At 44.6% G+C, this 15,793-nt stretch overlaps 1 protein-coding gene across 6 annotated transcripts in view; it reads left to right on the top strand.

Annotated features, from left to right (window-relative positions):
- The window catches only part of col16a1 (collagen, type XVI, alpha 1), a 111,083-nt gene that overhangs the window by 75,979 nt on the left and 19,311 nt on the right, over nt 1–15,793 (top strand). For 3 of the 6 annotated variants that reach the window (XM_063010294.1, XM_063010279.1, XM_063010271.1), the window contains 6 exons: nt 944–994; nt 1,172–1,201; nt 2,449–2,520; nt 3,488–3,541; nt 7,943–7,981; nt 15,428–15,520. In XM_063010294.1, coding sequence (XP_062866364.1) covers nt 944–994; nt 1,172–1,201; nt 2,449–2,520; nt 3,488–3,541; nt 7,943–7,981; nt 15,428–15,520 — 339 coding nt within the window. The remainder of the gene's footprint in view (nt 1–943; nt 995–1,171; nt 1,202–2,448; nt 2,521–3,487; nt 3,542–7,942; nt 7,982–15,427; nt 15,521–15,793) is intronic. The other 3 variants (XM_063010286.1, XM_063010299.1, XM_063010305.1) reach the window with 3 other exon arrangements.

Below are 15,793 nucleotides of genomic sequence, written 5' to 3'. Positions count from 1 at the left end.
TTCCATACCAGTAGGGATTTTTTTAGGCTGACCATTAATCTAGGGTTGAGGGTAGTGTGTTATCATAATGAACTGGGCCACCAGTTATCCTCTGAACAGCTTTAATCTCTCTTTGAATGCTTATAACTGAAAAGTAAAAAATCTGATCTGCCGTAAAATTTCCCATGATGCTTTAATTATGTTTAATCTACACATCAGGTGGCCATGCGAGTGTTAAATTAAAAACAACACAATGAAAATATCTTTGTTGAAAATTGTTTGACCTTAGTGGCTTTATTGATTTCTCTCTATATACACTAATTCTTAATTTGATTTTAAGATTTGAGCATTTACAGTGTATAACATTATTAAATGATTTAAAGACTCTTTTATATGAAATTTATGGTCGTAAAATGCTTGGCCAGAAATGGACAACAAATGCCTGTAATATTTAATCTTTCTAAAACTGCTTTGCATTAAAAACCTACATTTTTGGAATAGTAAAAAAATGAAGTCAATAAAAAAGTGTTTATCACTTTATCTACAAGTGCCGGGTAAGAACTCGTATATCGGCGACATCCAAAAACACCTGCATCTTTACTAGCTTTAAGCTTATCTAAGAATGTGCTGTGGTATGGCAGGTTTACCTTCACTTCACTTTCACAATAACATTTAGGGTTTTAGTTCCTAAACTGTAAGGGAATGTTTTAAACAGAGATGTAACACAGTGGAAACATGCCCATCTCCTTCTCAGAACATGTTGCTGCCTTTAATTTTAATATGCGTGTGTGTGTATGTACATAAAACATTAATTAGATAAAACATTAAATGTCTTTGCACCGATTTAATGCATACAGACAGGTCTTTGATTTTTAAATAATTGCTGTCTAATTTTATTTCCATTTTTCCTCTTTTGTATGTCACCAAACAAAGAAAAACTGCACTGTGTGTTTTTGTATTTCAGGGTGATCCAGGAGACTGTGGCTGCTCCAGTTCACAACAAAACGGGCGACCTGTAAGTACTGTAGTGTTAAAGTCCATGTATTTAGTTATGGATTCTTAAATGCAGATGCATGCGCATACCTGTGCTGTCTCTTTAAATGCATAATGATACCAGGGTTTTCCCTGACGTAATATAAGCTGGTGTGTGTATGCGCTTCGGGATCAATATTTTTCCATTGTTTTCTTGCAGGGTGTCCCGGGTGTTAACACTGGTCTTCAGGTCTGACTGCCTATGCTTCCCTTCTACATCTTTGCACTTAGTTCTTTAGTAATATATATATATATATATATATATATATATATATATATATATATATATATATATATATATATATATATATATATAATATGATAGGAATGATCTTGGCAAAAAAGGGTTGTAATGTTGGGATTGTAGGTGGTTGTGACCCTAGTTCTGTCTGCAACGATGGGACTAGGGTGGCTGGTATTGTAGGGTAAAAGAATAGGGTAGTTGGGAGAGTAAACTGAGCAACTTGGCTTCCAGATAGTAGGCTTCCAGATTGAGGGAATTGGAACATTGAGGGATCTGAGGCAAAATACGTTCTCAGGAGTTTTGGTTGAGAGACTTGAGGTAGTTTGAGTTGTAGGCCAAGAGACTGAAGTTGTTGAGACCGTAGGCTGTGGGACTAGTGTGTTTGGAACAGTAAAGTGCAGGCCTTGGATTGTCAGGATTGTATGTTGAGTATTTAGGATGTCAGCCAGGAGTGTAAGCTAAGGGTCCATGGGAATTGGGACTTTAGGCTGAGGTTTTGGCGTGGGACGTAAAAGTATTGCGTTTGGCTAAGAGACTTTGGTGGTAAGAATTGCTGACTGGGCCAAAGTGATACCCCAGATTTAGGTGGATTGTGGACCTTGGTGGTTGGAGCTTTGTACTGAGAGCTACTAGGGTGATAAAGACTAGGTTTTGCCGTTATCAGGATTGAAGACTAAGGCTAGAACCACTGCCAAGGGGAAATGGATTGTCAGTATTATAGCCTGGTGCATTGTGGTAATAGGGACTGTAAATAAAGACAAAGAGATTGCCAGGATTATGCATTGAGGTCCTGTGGTGGTTTTGATTTTGGGCTTAGGTATTGGGGTGTTGGTGACCATAGACTGAAGGTCTGGGGTGGCCAGAAACACATACTGAGTAACTGAGATGGCTAGACGTGTTGTCTATTGGAAATAGGAATGGTCAGTATTATAGGCTGATGTATTAGGCCGTTGATTGTAGGATGAGCAAAACGTGGGTTTAAAGATTGTAGTCTGAGACTCAGAGATGGTCTGGATTCTAGGCTGAAGGTCAGTGTTGGTGGGTTATAGGTTGAAGATCATTCAAGTGACAGGGGTAACTGGTACCATGGGCTGAGAAGAAGAAAATATTTGCAGTTAACTTTTTAAAATTTTGTAAATGTATTTTGTTAATTTCATGCCTCGATATCTGACGTACTGAATTTGCTTCATCAGGGGCCTCCAGGACCTCCAGGCCCACCTGGCCCACCAGGGCCCCTGGGTTTCACAGGGCCTCAAGGCCCAAAGGTAAGTGCTAAGCAGCCCGGCTATGAAGCTCCCTTGCAAAATGTTGGTATTCGGGATGGAAGCATCCATTGTGTCCTCTGCTGTGTCTGTGTCGTCGTGTCTGAATCCTGTGTACGGGGCTTTTATTTGTGGGACGGTGGCCTGCATGGGAGACTGTGGGCTTTGGCTAAAGCTGATAAACGACACACCGCTACATTTAAACTATTGTATTAAATATTAGAAATAAATAAAATGTAAATGTAGTATGTTTAGAAGTAAAGACTCATATACCATCGAAACCAGTTTTAAATAGCTTATTAATATATTAATATTTATATGCAATATTGCTTTTATTAATGCCGCTAAAATACACTAAAAACGTGTTAAAGCTGCTCTGCTTATGTTTAAATTGCACTAACACTTGGAAGGGTGCTTGGGAATGCTTGATGTAATCATTTTAAATAATGTAAAGTAAAAATAAAAGTAAATGTTAAAGTGTTAATGTATTTTTAATGTAATGTAGATGTTTAAATTAATATTTATGTGTAAACTTAATGAGGTAAAAATTCTAAAATGAATTGTGTATAGCTAGCTAGCGTTATTCTGTTATCTCCTTTAAAAACCATGCAGAGCTCACGGTGAAGTTTTGGAATAAATAAGTTAAATAAGTAAATAAGTTAACCATAAAATGTATTCGTATATTTAAATTAGATAAATTCCAGTTTTAAATCACCTAATTATTTTAACTAGACTTAACTGTTAATGCAGCAGCTTCACTGTGAGCGACGCTTGGTCTTTAACCTGGTGTTGTGTTGATTTTCCAAGCCTTAAACTTAAACTAGAACCGAGAAATTATAAATAAATCTAGACCACATGCCTAAACACACACACCAGGTTGAGGAGCTTTTGGCTACTTTTCCGAGCCCTGCTGACGAAGGTGTCCGGGGCGTGGCTGAAGGCTAAATTCAACCTCAGTTCCTTTTTTCAGGGTCAGCCTGGCAAAGATGGCTTACCAGGGAAACCGGGTTCACCCGGCCAAGCAGTGAGTAACCAGATAGTGGAAGAAGCTAATGGAGTGCTTTGTGATTGGTTTACTTGAATCCTAAAGAATTTGGTTGGTCGGCGATGCCATGTGTTCCAGAGCCGTTTTTTATCCTGTCTTTGTTAACTTCCTCACTTAGTTTTTTAATCAGAATGAACTTGCCCTAGGCAGCAGACACAATCTAGATAGAGCGAGTTCTTTAGCACTATTCTGTCATTTTAATTCAATTATAAGCCGTCGTACCAGCCTGCTAATTAGGTATTAGCTAGTATGTTAGCAAGCTGTTCGTCTAATTAGCTATCAAAACAAGTAAATGAGATTCAATCAGCGCCTCGACAAAGGATTCAAAATGTTATAAGATTTTATACGAGTGACACACGTTTCAGATATAAACAAACCTTAGCGATCCGTTCAGTCAATCATAATGAAGTTGAGAAAGTATCAAATGAATGCAGCACTGCCTAGGCCAGGCCATTTCTCTCACTCTTAACCAATGAGAAGGACACTTTTTAGAATATGTACACCAACATCGACTGTCACTCAGTAACAGAAGTTAATAGGTGCGACTGAAGGAGTTCTTCATGAATCACATGTAACATGTAATCACAGGTGTAACACCAAAAGCATGACAGACGTTTAGCACAATCCTCATTGTGGTGGTGGTATTGTCATGAGATGGTAATGTTTTAGCAGTAGGGACTTGCAGTCTGATCCTAAATGGTGCTTAAATAACCAATGCAACCCAAAGAATAACCCAAATGAACACTTGAGTAGGTTTATATGAAAATAGATGTTATATATTTAGTCCTGTAGCAGGAACCCCAAACTAGCTATACACCACTGCTACTTAATTAACCTAGATATATATTTTGTAAAGGGAAGAGGGTCCAAATATCTCCATCATATTGTGCAAAATTTATTTAGGACCTTAAAAAACTTATCCCAGCTTGTTTGGAAGCTGGGGTCAGAGCACAGGGTCAGCCAATGTACAGCATCCTTGGAGCCGAGAGGGCTAAGGCCTTCGCTCAAGGGACCAACAGTGGCTGGATTTGAACTTTCAACCTTTCAGTTGATAGCCCAAAGCTCCATCCACTAGGCTACTACTGTCCATAGGTAATAAAAAGGATAAAAAGTACGTTTGGCTTAAACTGAATAAAGAAGCTAAATGAATACAGTTTTCCATGAACGGTATATTTGGCTGTATGAATTTGGACCAGAACATTACAATCTATTGAGCATTGCATATACAGTATATGCCCTATATGGACAAAAGTATTGGGACACACTATTTAATTTAGTTGTGTATTAACCACAATCAGGCCCATTCCTGTTCCAACATGACTGTGCCATGAAGTAATGAAAAAACTGGGTTTAAAGTAACCTCCAGTAACCTGCACAGAGCCCTGACCTCAGCCTTACTGAACAGCTCTGGAATAATCTGGAAGATCAATTGAGGCTTTCTTGACCAACATCAGTGCCCAGCCATACAAATGCTCTTTTAACTGAATGGGCACAAATTCCCTCTGACATGATTTAGTCATGAAGTCTTGTGAGAAGCCTTCTCAGTAAAGTAACTGTTGTTATAGCTGACAAGATCACACAGAGGTCACTCTGCTTATGTTTATACACCTTCTTGATTTCACTGCTTTACTTTACTGCAGAGCCTGGGGCAATTCTTGGCACAAACCCTCGAGTCTTTAAGTGCTCATCTAATAAACTTCACTTAAGCTTATTAAAAATGAAAAATGTAAATTCTCTGGATCTAAACATTTCCAAAGTTGGCAAATATAAGTCCTCTAAAAAGTCTAAGACAGTACCATGGGGGAAGTCGACGAGGCTTTGTTAAAATACTGGAACTCAGGGCTGTTTTGGAACTGGAGCAGGATGAGCTTTACAGCAGCTATTAGTGAAATTAATGATGGGGAGTGACAAATCTCAGCCGAACAGCATCACTGAGAACAATAACAGCGTACCATATTGTTTAATGGGTACAAAAAGAATTAAGTAAACACTCATAGGCATTTTAACTCAGCCGTACTTGAGCGGTCTCAATTGCGTGTCTTCATTATGGAGACCGGTGCTCGAGTCGACCTCTTGATGTTAATTCGTCTGGTGGGCCGTTTTGGATTACTAAATGCTTGCATTGTGTTGAGTTGCAGGAAAGACGACGATTACGGTAAAGTACGGCACATTAGATCTCTCAGAGCAGCACTTTTGTATTGGCTTTCTTTTCTGTGCTGGCTAGTGGCCCGTGTTATTCTAGCATCTCCAGGCTTTCTGGACGTGAAACTGGGTGATGTTTAAGAATTCCACCATCAGTCCTGCTCCACTTCTAAAAACGCTGAAATAAAACAAATTATTTTTTTAAAAACAAACTGAACACGTTGAGTTTAAGGGAAACGTTGAGTTTAAGGGTACACATTTCTCGACGAAGGGCATTGAGTTTCAAAGATTTTGAGTTTAGGGGATGTTGAGTTACAAGGTACCACTGTAACACCTGTTACCCAAATATTTGTGACAAAATGCATTTTTGCATTTTTTTTTTTTAATGTGTAATGCTGTTCTCTTGGAACACATAAAATAATAACCTTAATAATAATCATAACTGCATCAAAAATACTTCGTTTCCATTTCACTGCATTATGCTTATTTTACAGTACTGAAAACTCCAGAGCAAAAAGGCAAATATGTAATTAAATTTATAATAGTATTTATTAATTATTCAAAGCAGCAGCTCAGATTTTGCCACTACTGCCAGATAATGACCCAACCAAACTATATCAACCTCCGAATATAAATCAGCTTAGTAAATTTATTCATTTACTAATTCATTCAAGCTATTAAAAGGTCTAAATGCTACATTAAACACCGTAATTAAATTTCTATGTCAAGTGACAGTTCCTAAACAGTAAAAATATGTTCCATTTACTGCTAAAAACCCAATTTTAAATTAAAATAAAATAAAGGTTGAATAGCAATGCATGAAAAATCATAATGAATTATAATTACGATGATTTTAAGTGGTTCTGCAATTGCAACCGACTCTTAAGTGCAAATTACAGAACGTGTCAGCTACAAGATATCACATGAAGCAGCGTGTAATTGGCATATTTGTGTCTTTGAAGAAGCTTCAGTGTATACTTATGTTACAGACCACCCAAATCTCACTGGAGGGTGTTAGGTTCAGATTTCAGCCCACCCAGTACTTACAGGAGAAATATGAACTCAGTGGCTTTATTGGATTTATTGGCTTTATAGGCGACCGTAGGTCTGCGCTGCCAGGTTCAGACAGGGATCAAATGGCATTGCCTGTCAAGTCTATACACCACATGAACATACCTGACCATAAGCTTTTTGTTTATGACACGTCATTCCAAAACCAAGTGCATTATTTCTACCTTGTGTGTTTTCCCAAATAATATATTAATAAAATTGTTTAACTGGAAAAACACATTGAAAAGTTATTTTTAATGAGACGAGTTGCAGCTATATCGTAGTTCGTAGTGTGTGGGCTTGCTGAACCGGGGTTGTTTCTGTGAAAAGATCAGGATGTACAAGAGTCTATTGCTGTTTATTTTTTCACTTAAAGCTAATCGAAATCCTGGCAGGCAGATGAGAGCGTATGACCGCCTGAACTGCTGTGTGATATGAAACATACTCTCCTGGTAATACAATATCCCTAAACCATGTAATAAATATTCATAAAGGATCTACAGAGCGTGTTTAGGAACTTCTAAAATGTGTCATTGTACAGATATAGATGTGAACAAACAGCATGCATACATTTAAGCAGGATAAATCTGGATAAAAAAAAAGTACAGAATTACGTTAATGTCCAAACAAAATATTGTCGATTTATTAGGTACACCTCTTTCATATTTAAATTCACTGGTTGATGTTGGTTGAGGTCCGGTTTGTAGCTACTCGTGGACTGTGGCTTACCTGGACCCCCTTTGAGCAGATATTTAATAGGTGATGGACCATTCTCAGCATATCAGTGACATTAATATTGTGGCTTGTTAGTGTGTGGTGCTTATACAGTTGTTAGGTGTAGCAGTGTTGTTGGGTTGAGGACGTTTGTGGACCCTGAAGTGAGACACACAACTGCATCAGTGTCACTGCTGTGCTAAGAAGGGTCCATCACACTAATAGTATCTGGACAGGTTGGAGGGGTGACCAGTTGTGTCCAGCAACAGATGGGAAACAGGCAGTAATTGTACACCTACTAAGAACACCTCTCTATGTGTTTTGTGGACAAAATACTGTATAATATCCAATGAGTGGATGTACAAGATATTGAGAGATGGTGTTAAATATTATGTGTTATTTATATCATATATTTTTCATAAAAATAAGAAATTGTATGTGCTTATTTTGTTTTCTGGGCTTCTTTATTTTTAGATTCCGATACCGATGGATACCCCTTCCTCAACTGAAACGGTTAGAATCTGTTTATTTCTAACTGAATCTTTTATTTTTGACCATGCACATGTACTTATAATACACAGTGAGCTGTTGCTTTGTAGTATTAATTAAGCTTAGTTTTTAACATATAACTATAACGAAGCCTGTAGTAGCTGGTGAACGTGCCCCGGGTTCCCAGCGAAACAGGTCTTACAGAGCTCAGAAAACAAAGCCCTAAGTAGTGGGTTACTCATTAGGGCTGATCGCCCGCACCTGTGGGGCTGACTATTTAAACCAGCTCCACACAGCTGCGGGTGTCGCACCTTCTGTTTGTTTTCGTCTCCTGTGGTAGCTCGTCCACACTATTTCTTAGCCATAGGTGGTAGCCCTGGTGGCGCAAGGCCATTCGGGTAGGTAAAAACCGCAAGGTTTGAGGTATTGAGGATTTTCTTTACTTCTTAGAAATTGGGTGGTGCGACGCCGGGCAGTCCGCGAACTGCTGTTTGTTTGTCGCTTTAGCCATTAGCATTAGCGGTTGCACGCCGTGCCTCTGTGTGGCGCTGGTGTATAGCTCCGCTATTAGAACTCTTATTGAACGCCGTAATCGAATTCGGTAACCGTTGGGTGGCGACCCCGTACAGCGTTCGGTCGGTCTGCCAGCGATCCCGGTTCGAATTCGCAAGTTAACCTTGCCTAACTGTGCTTGTCTTTTTTCCTCCTTTCAGGTCGGAGTGCCTCTGCCCCGCGACCGTGAGCTCGTCGCACTCCGAATAGTTTTCCCCGAATGTCTGCCGCTGTTCCGGGGTTGGCGTTAAGCGGAGCCCTTCCCTCTCGCCTCGGCTTACAGCAGCGTCTTCGGCGCTAACGCGCTTTCGTTTTTCAGTGCCGCGTTAGCGCGGTGTTAACGCTCCCGGCTCTCACTACGGAGACCGGGGTTCGCGTCCGTCCTGTTGTGCTTTTTGTTCGCTGCACCCGCAGCCTTCCGTCGGAGGTTCCGATCGGTTTTTTGGTTTGCTTTATTATTTCTCTGTTTTATTTTTCTTATTATTATTATTATTATTATCATTTCTTATGATTATTATTTAAAAAACAAAAATAAAAGTTCTTTTTATCTTATTCCTGCATTTGAGTCCTCCCTTCTTCACCCACGTGACAGAAAGGTGCGACCAGTATGGACTCAGCAGAGCCACAACCGATCGCGGACGCACTACGCCACCAAGGAGTGGCGTTGGGCAGGCATGAGGTGGCCCTCAATGAGCTGGCTCAACGGGTAGCCGCCCTTACCCGACACCCGTCCACCTCTGAGCCCACCCCTAATCCCGCTGCCCACTCTGGGGAGTCTGGAGTCCGTGACACCCCTATCCCTCCCCCCGAAAGATATTCGGGGGACGCGAGGAGGTGTCGCGGCTTTCTTCTTCAGTGTGCTTTAGCGTTTGAACTCCAACCCTCTCGTTACCCCACTGAGCGTTCTAAAGTCGCTTACATTGTCTCCTTGCTTTCCGGCAGAGCGTTAGAATGGGCTACTGCTCTCTGGGAGCAAAACGCACCCGAGTGCTCCTCCGAAAGGGCGTTCAAGGAGGCTCTCAAGGAGACCTTCTTTCACCCTTCAGGGGGCCGTGAGGCAGGCCCATGCCTGCTTGACCTCAACCAGGGCAATCGATCGGTAGCTGATTTTGTTGTGGAGTTTCGAACGCTAGCCGCAGAGTGCGGTTGGGACGAGGGGGCTCTTACCGCCATTTTTCATCGTGGCCTCTCAGGTAAGATTAAGGACGAGCTAGCCACTAGGGACCCACCCACTACACTTAGGGCTTTTTATACGCTGGCGATTTCCATCGACACTCGTCTTCGCCAGCGTGCGCGCGAACGGAATACCTGTCCTCCGTTTATTCGCGCGCAAGCCACTCCCACTGCCTCTCCACCCGAACCGGAGTCCGAACCCATGCAGCTCGGGTCGTCAAGACCCGATGCCCGCTCGGCATCGGGCTCGACTTCCCGAACCAGGCGTCCGTTAAACAACTAAGCCGCTCTCGTGCCAGGGAGACGAGAGAGGGCACAATTAACATCCCTACTCAGGGCCTCTTCCTAGCGGCACGGTTGTCTTGGGGTTCGGGGCGCACAAGCCTTAGGGTTTGTGTAGATTCGGGGGCGGTGGAGAGTTTTATAGATGTCAATCTGGTACACAGGCTGGGGATAGAGGTCCAACCGCTAACCAGGCCGGTCTCGGTCCATGCTGTGGATGGTCGAGCCGTAGCGGGTAGCCCGGTTACCCATCGGACGCAATCGTTAACGTTGCGTCTAGATGACCACGAGGAACGGATCACCTTCTTAGTGACTCACGTTCCTCATCTCCAGGTGGTCTTGGGTCACTCGTGGTTACAAAGACACAACCCCCAGATCGACTGGGTCACCGGGTCGATCTTCATCTGGGGAACACGGTGCCAGGATTCGTGCTTGCTTCAGGCTGGTACGAAGTCCGCTCCGCCAGTACTCAGAATGGAGACCCCGGATCTGACCACAGTTCCTCCTGTGTACCACGATTTACGGGAGGTTTTTAGCAAGTCCCGGGCGCAGGACTTGCCCCCCCACAGACCGTTCGACTGCGCCATCAACTTGTTGTCTGGCACAACTCCCCCTAGAGGGCGCCTTTTCTCGCTCTCCGGTCCAGAGAAGGTCGCTATGGAGGAGTACGTGCGTGAGGCCCTCAAACAGGGGTTCATCCGTCCTTCGTCCTCCCCAGCTGGGGCAGGGTTCTTTTTTGTAAGCAAGAAGGACGGCACCCTGCGCCCCTGTGTCGACTACCGCGGTCTAAATGCCTTAACGATCAAGGATCGGTATCCGCTGCCGCTGATGGCCACGGCTTTTGAAGCCCTTCAGCGAGCGTCTATTTTTTCAAAGCTCGATTTACGCAGCGCGTACAATTTGATCCGGATCCGGCAGGGGGATGAATGGAAGACTGCGTTCATTACGCCCACTGGCCACTATGAGTATCTGGTGATGCCGTTTGGGTTAATGAATGCCCCCGCAGTCTTCCAGAGATTTATCAATGAAGTCTTACGGGAGACTCTTGGTAAATTCGTCTATGTCTACTTAGACGATATTCTTATCTTTAGTCGATCCATCGACGAGCACCTAGGGCATGTCCGACGAGTTCTCCAGCTCTTGCTCGACAACCATTTGTTTGTCAAGCTGGAGAAGTCCGTCTTTCACTCCCCCACGGTTTCGTTCCTGGGGTTTGTGGTTTCCAAGGGCACCCTGCGCATGGACACGGCTAAAGTATCTGCGGTGGAGAAATGGCCAATTCCGAGTTCTTTACGCCAACTGCAAAGGTTTTTGGGCTTTGCTAACTTTTTTCGGCGTTTTATTAAGAACTTCAGCTCTATCGCTGCTCCATTGACGGCCCTTACTGGCAAGGGCGCTTTCAATTGGTCGGTGCAGGCCCAACAAGCTTTTGATAAGCTAAAAGTTCTCTTGACAACTGCACCAGTCTTGCAGTTGCCTGATCCTGATGAACCCTTCGTGGTCGAAGTGGATGCCTCAGAGATCGGGGTAGGGGCAATCTTGTCCCAGAGAGTGGGGCCAGGAAAGAAGCTGCATCCGTGTGCCTTCTTTTCGCACCGCCTGACTCCGGCTGAGCGGAATTACCCGGTCGGAGACAAGGAACTGCTAGCCATTAAATTGGCTTTAGAGGAGTGGCGACATTGGCTCGAGGGGGCCAAACATCCTTTTCTTGTCTGGACAGATCACAAGAATTTGTCGTTCATCCAGCAAGTAAAGAGGATGAACTCACGTCAGGCCCGGTGGTCCCTATTTTTCGGAAGGTTCCACTTCACACTGTCGTTCAGACCGGGATCCAAGAACGTTAAGCCGGATACCCTGTCTAGACAGTGGGAACCGACTAAGCCGGAGACCGGACCTGATCCCGTGATCCCCTCGACCCAGATAGCTGCCCCAGTCACCTGGGGTATTTCTAAGGTCATTCGGGATGCCCAAAGGGCTGAACCCGCCCCCGGTAGGGGACCTCCTGACAGACTGTACGTACCTTCATCCGTACGGCGTCAGGTTTTTGAGTGGGCTCATGCTTCCCCGTTTGCGGCGCACCCAGGCGTGACTAAGTCCCTGGTTTTGCTGCGCCGAAGATTTTGGTGGCCGGGGATGGAGAATGAGGTACGCGACTTTGTCCGTGCCTGCTCTGTGTGTGCTCTGAACAAGAGCCCCAGAGAACGCCCGAGGGGTCTTCTCCATCCGTTGCCAATACCTGCTAGACCGTGGTCCCACATCTCCCTGGACTTTGTGACAGGCTTGCCAAAGTCCAGAGGGTTCACGGCGGTATTGGTAATTGTCGACCGGTTCACCAAGTCTTGCCTCTTTGTTCCGCTGCCCAAGCTGCCATCCGCCATGGGCACTGCGCAAATCATCCTTCAACATGTGGTGAGAGCGCATGGGGTCCCATCAGACATTGTGTCAGATCGGGGCCCGCAGTTTGCGAGTCAGTGCTGGCGAGCCTTTTGCCAACTTATTGGCGCTACGGCCAGCTTATCCTCCGGTTACCACCCGGAGTCGAATGGGCAGTCGGAGAGGCTTATCCAGGATCTGAGCAAGATGCTCAGGTGCCTGACGGCAGGGAATCCAACCACGTGGTCGGATAAACTGATGTGGGCAGAGTTTGCTCACAACACCCTGCAGCATTCGGCGATTGGCATGTCACCGTTTGAAGCTCAGTTCGGGTACCCTCCGCCGCTCTTTCCTGAGCAGGAGCAGCAGGTAGCGGTCCCGTCTGTACAGCTTCATGTCCGCCGCTGCCGCGCCGCCTGGCGCAAGGCTAGGCAGGCTCTTATAGCCACCCAGCGCTCCGTGAAGCGCAAAGCTGACCGCAGGCGACAGCCGGCTCTTACTTTCCGGCCAGGCCAAAGAGTACTTGTCTCGACGAGGGATCTCCCCGTTCGAGGTGCCCCACATAAGTTGGCACCCAAGTACATTGGTCCTTTCAAGGTGGTAAAGCGGATAAACCCGGTGACGTATAGGTTGGAGCTTCCTCCCCACATGAAAGTGCATCCAACCTTTCATGTCTCCCATCTCCGACCATTTGTGTGCGGGGGAGTTTTACCCCCTCCCAAACCTCCCGCCCCTCGTATCATCCAGGGTGCCCCTGCCTTCACGGTCCGCCGACTGCTGGATAGCAGGAAGGTTCAGGGTAGCACCCAATACCTGGTGGATTGGGAGGGTTACGGCCCTGAGGAACGTTCTTGGGTACCGGCTCGTCAGATCCTGGACCCTGAACTGATCCGCGAGTTCCGACGGAACCGAGCTGCGGGTCTTGGGACCTCAGGTGCTGTCCCTAGAGGAGGGGGTTCTATAACGAAGCCTGTAGTAGCTGGTGAACGTGCCCCGGGTTCCCAGCGAAACAGGTCTTACAGAGCTCAGAAAACAAAGCCCTAAGTAGTGGGTTACTCATTAGGGCTGATCGCCCGCACCTGTGGGGCTGACTATTTAAACCAGCTCCACACAGCTGCGGGTGTCGCACCTTCTGTTTGTTTTCGTCTCCTGTGGTAGCTCGTCCACACTATTTCTTAGCCATAGGTGGTAGCCCTGGTGGCGCAAGGCCATTCGGGTAGGTAAAAACCGCAAGGTTTGAGGTATTGAGGATTTTCTTTACTTCTTAGAAATTGGGTGGTGCGACGCCGGGCAGTCCGCGAACTGCTGTTTGTTTGTCGCTTTAGCCATTAGCATTAGCGGTTGCACGCCGTGCCTCTGTGTGGCGCTGGTGTATAGCTCCGCTATTAGAACTCTTATTGAACGGCGTAATCGAATTCGGTAACCGTTGGGTGGCGACCCCGTACAGCGTTCGGTCGGTCTGCCAGCGATCCCGGTTCGAATTCGCAAGTTAACCTTGCCTAACTGTGCTTGTCTTTTTTCCTCCTTTCAGGTCGGAGTGCCTCTGCCCCGCGACCGTGAGCTCGTCGCACTCCGAATAGTTTTCCCCGAATGTCTGCCGCTGTTCCGGGGTTGGCGTTAAGCGGAGCCCTTCCCTCTCGCCTCGGCTTACAGCAGCGTCTTCGGCGCTAACGCGCTTTCGTTTTTCAGTGCCGCGTTAGCGCGGTGTTAACGCTCCCGGCTCTCACTACGGAGACCGGGGTTCGCGTCCGTCCTGTTGTGCTTTTTGTTCGCTGCACCCGCAGCCTTCCGTCGGAGGTTCCGATCGGTTTTTTGGTTTGCTTTATTATTTCTCTGTTTTATTTTTCTATTGATTATTATTTAAAAAACAAAAATAAAAGTTCTTTTTATCTTATTCCTGCATTTGAGTCCTCCCTTCTTCACCCACGTGACAATAACTGCATTAAAATTGTGGTTTATTTGGTATTTTAGCATAATATGGCCAAAAGTATCTGCAAACTTACTGTAACATCCATAAATTGCTGGACATCCCATTGCATAACAGTGTGCATTATTATGGTTTTCTTTGCGGCTGTAAGACCCTCCACTCTCCAAGACTTTGGAGGGTGTTTGTGGTAATCTGTGCCCACTCATTGGAAAGAGATGATGTAAGATGAGGAGGTCTGGCTCCCAAATGACGTTTAATTTTAATCTAAATGTGTTAAAGTCAGGGATCTGGAAATCCTCCACACTAAACTCACCAGAACATGTCCTAATGGTCATACTGGAGTCATGCTTGGTTTGTCAAATTGGTCTGCTGCTATTGCTGTAAAGTTAAAATGTCTAAGAGCAACACCAGCTGAGCAGTGCAGCAGTAGACCATGCAAGCCACACTGAACCAGTCATTAATTGCTAAATCATGTAGCGTGTTCCCAGTTGCAGCTCTTAAGTGCAGAGTTCTGAAATTTTCCCTCTGGAATGAACATCAGCAGAATAATGTTCACCAATAGCTTCTTATATTGGATTTTCATGATGAATAATATCACCATACACAGTGCCAAGCATTGGCAAGTTTGAGTGCAGTTGAGTTCCTAGTAGAGTGGAGGCTGTTATAGCAGTTACTTGGGGACTCAATCCATATTATGTTTGAATTTTGAAGCCCAACCTTTTGGCTCCTTAATTTCATGACCTAAAAATGAAATGACAAAAAACATTTGCCATTAATGTTTTAAGCAGCAGATCATTTGGGTGACTGAAAGTAATTATGCGTCTCATGTTCTATGGTCACTGGGCACCCTCGCGATAGGAGCAATAATTTTTGGCCATCATGAGCTTTTCTTCGCTCTGTTCATCACGCTCTGCAGTATCAGTGATCCTTTTTGCTCCCAAAGCTAATATATGGCTGCATTATTTGGTTTCTGTTCATGCTTGTTGAACTGTGTAATGAATAAAGAATTCCTCCGGGTGTGTCACACTGCAGTACTTTTTATTACACATACCACTGGGTTCCATATGCGGTTGTGATGTTTGTAAAAAGAAGTAGAGTTTGTGTCAGTATTTAAGTTTGTGATGCGAGTTTTGCCGTATCAGGACTGTAGTGATTGTGCTCAGGGCCGGCCTGGTGTATCCGGTGTGCCTGACACCAAGAATGGACGAACGGATCCTGGCAAGCCTGGAGTTCTACCTTCTAATGGCTGTGAGAATGTAGGTGTTGTTTATCAACCATTTAAACATCTATTTAGATTTTATAGTGTAAGAACTATCTGACTGAATTAAAACATGGTATAATGGAATTAAGTCCATGAGCACAGACACATCATAGGCTGGTTTGAAGTAGCTTACTATATACTACTTACGTACTGATGAGTCGTAACCCAAAATCTACAGAACAAACTTTGCTTTGCATCCCAGTGTTTTTTGTATTTTTTTGGCCGTTATCTGTCATTTATTAAAAAGCAAAGATATGTATGTGGTAAT

This window comes from Trichomycterus rosablanca, chromosome 2 (genome assembly GCF_030014385.1).
Source record: "Trichomycterus rosablanca isolate fTriRos1 chromosome 2, fTriRos1.hap1, whole genome shotgun sequence".
Taxonomy (NCBI): domain Eukaryota; kingdom Metazoa; phylum Chordata; class Actinopteri; order Siluriformes; family Trichomycteridae; genus Trichomycterus; species Trichomycterus rosablanca.
Note: the sequence above shows the minus strand (reverse complement) of the source record. Positions and strands in the feature narration are given on the sequence as shown.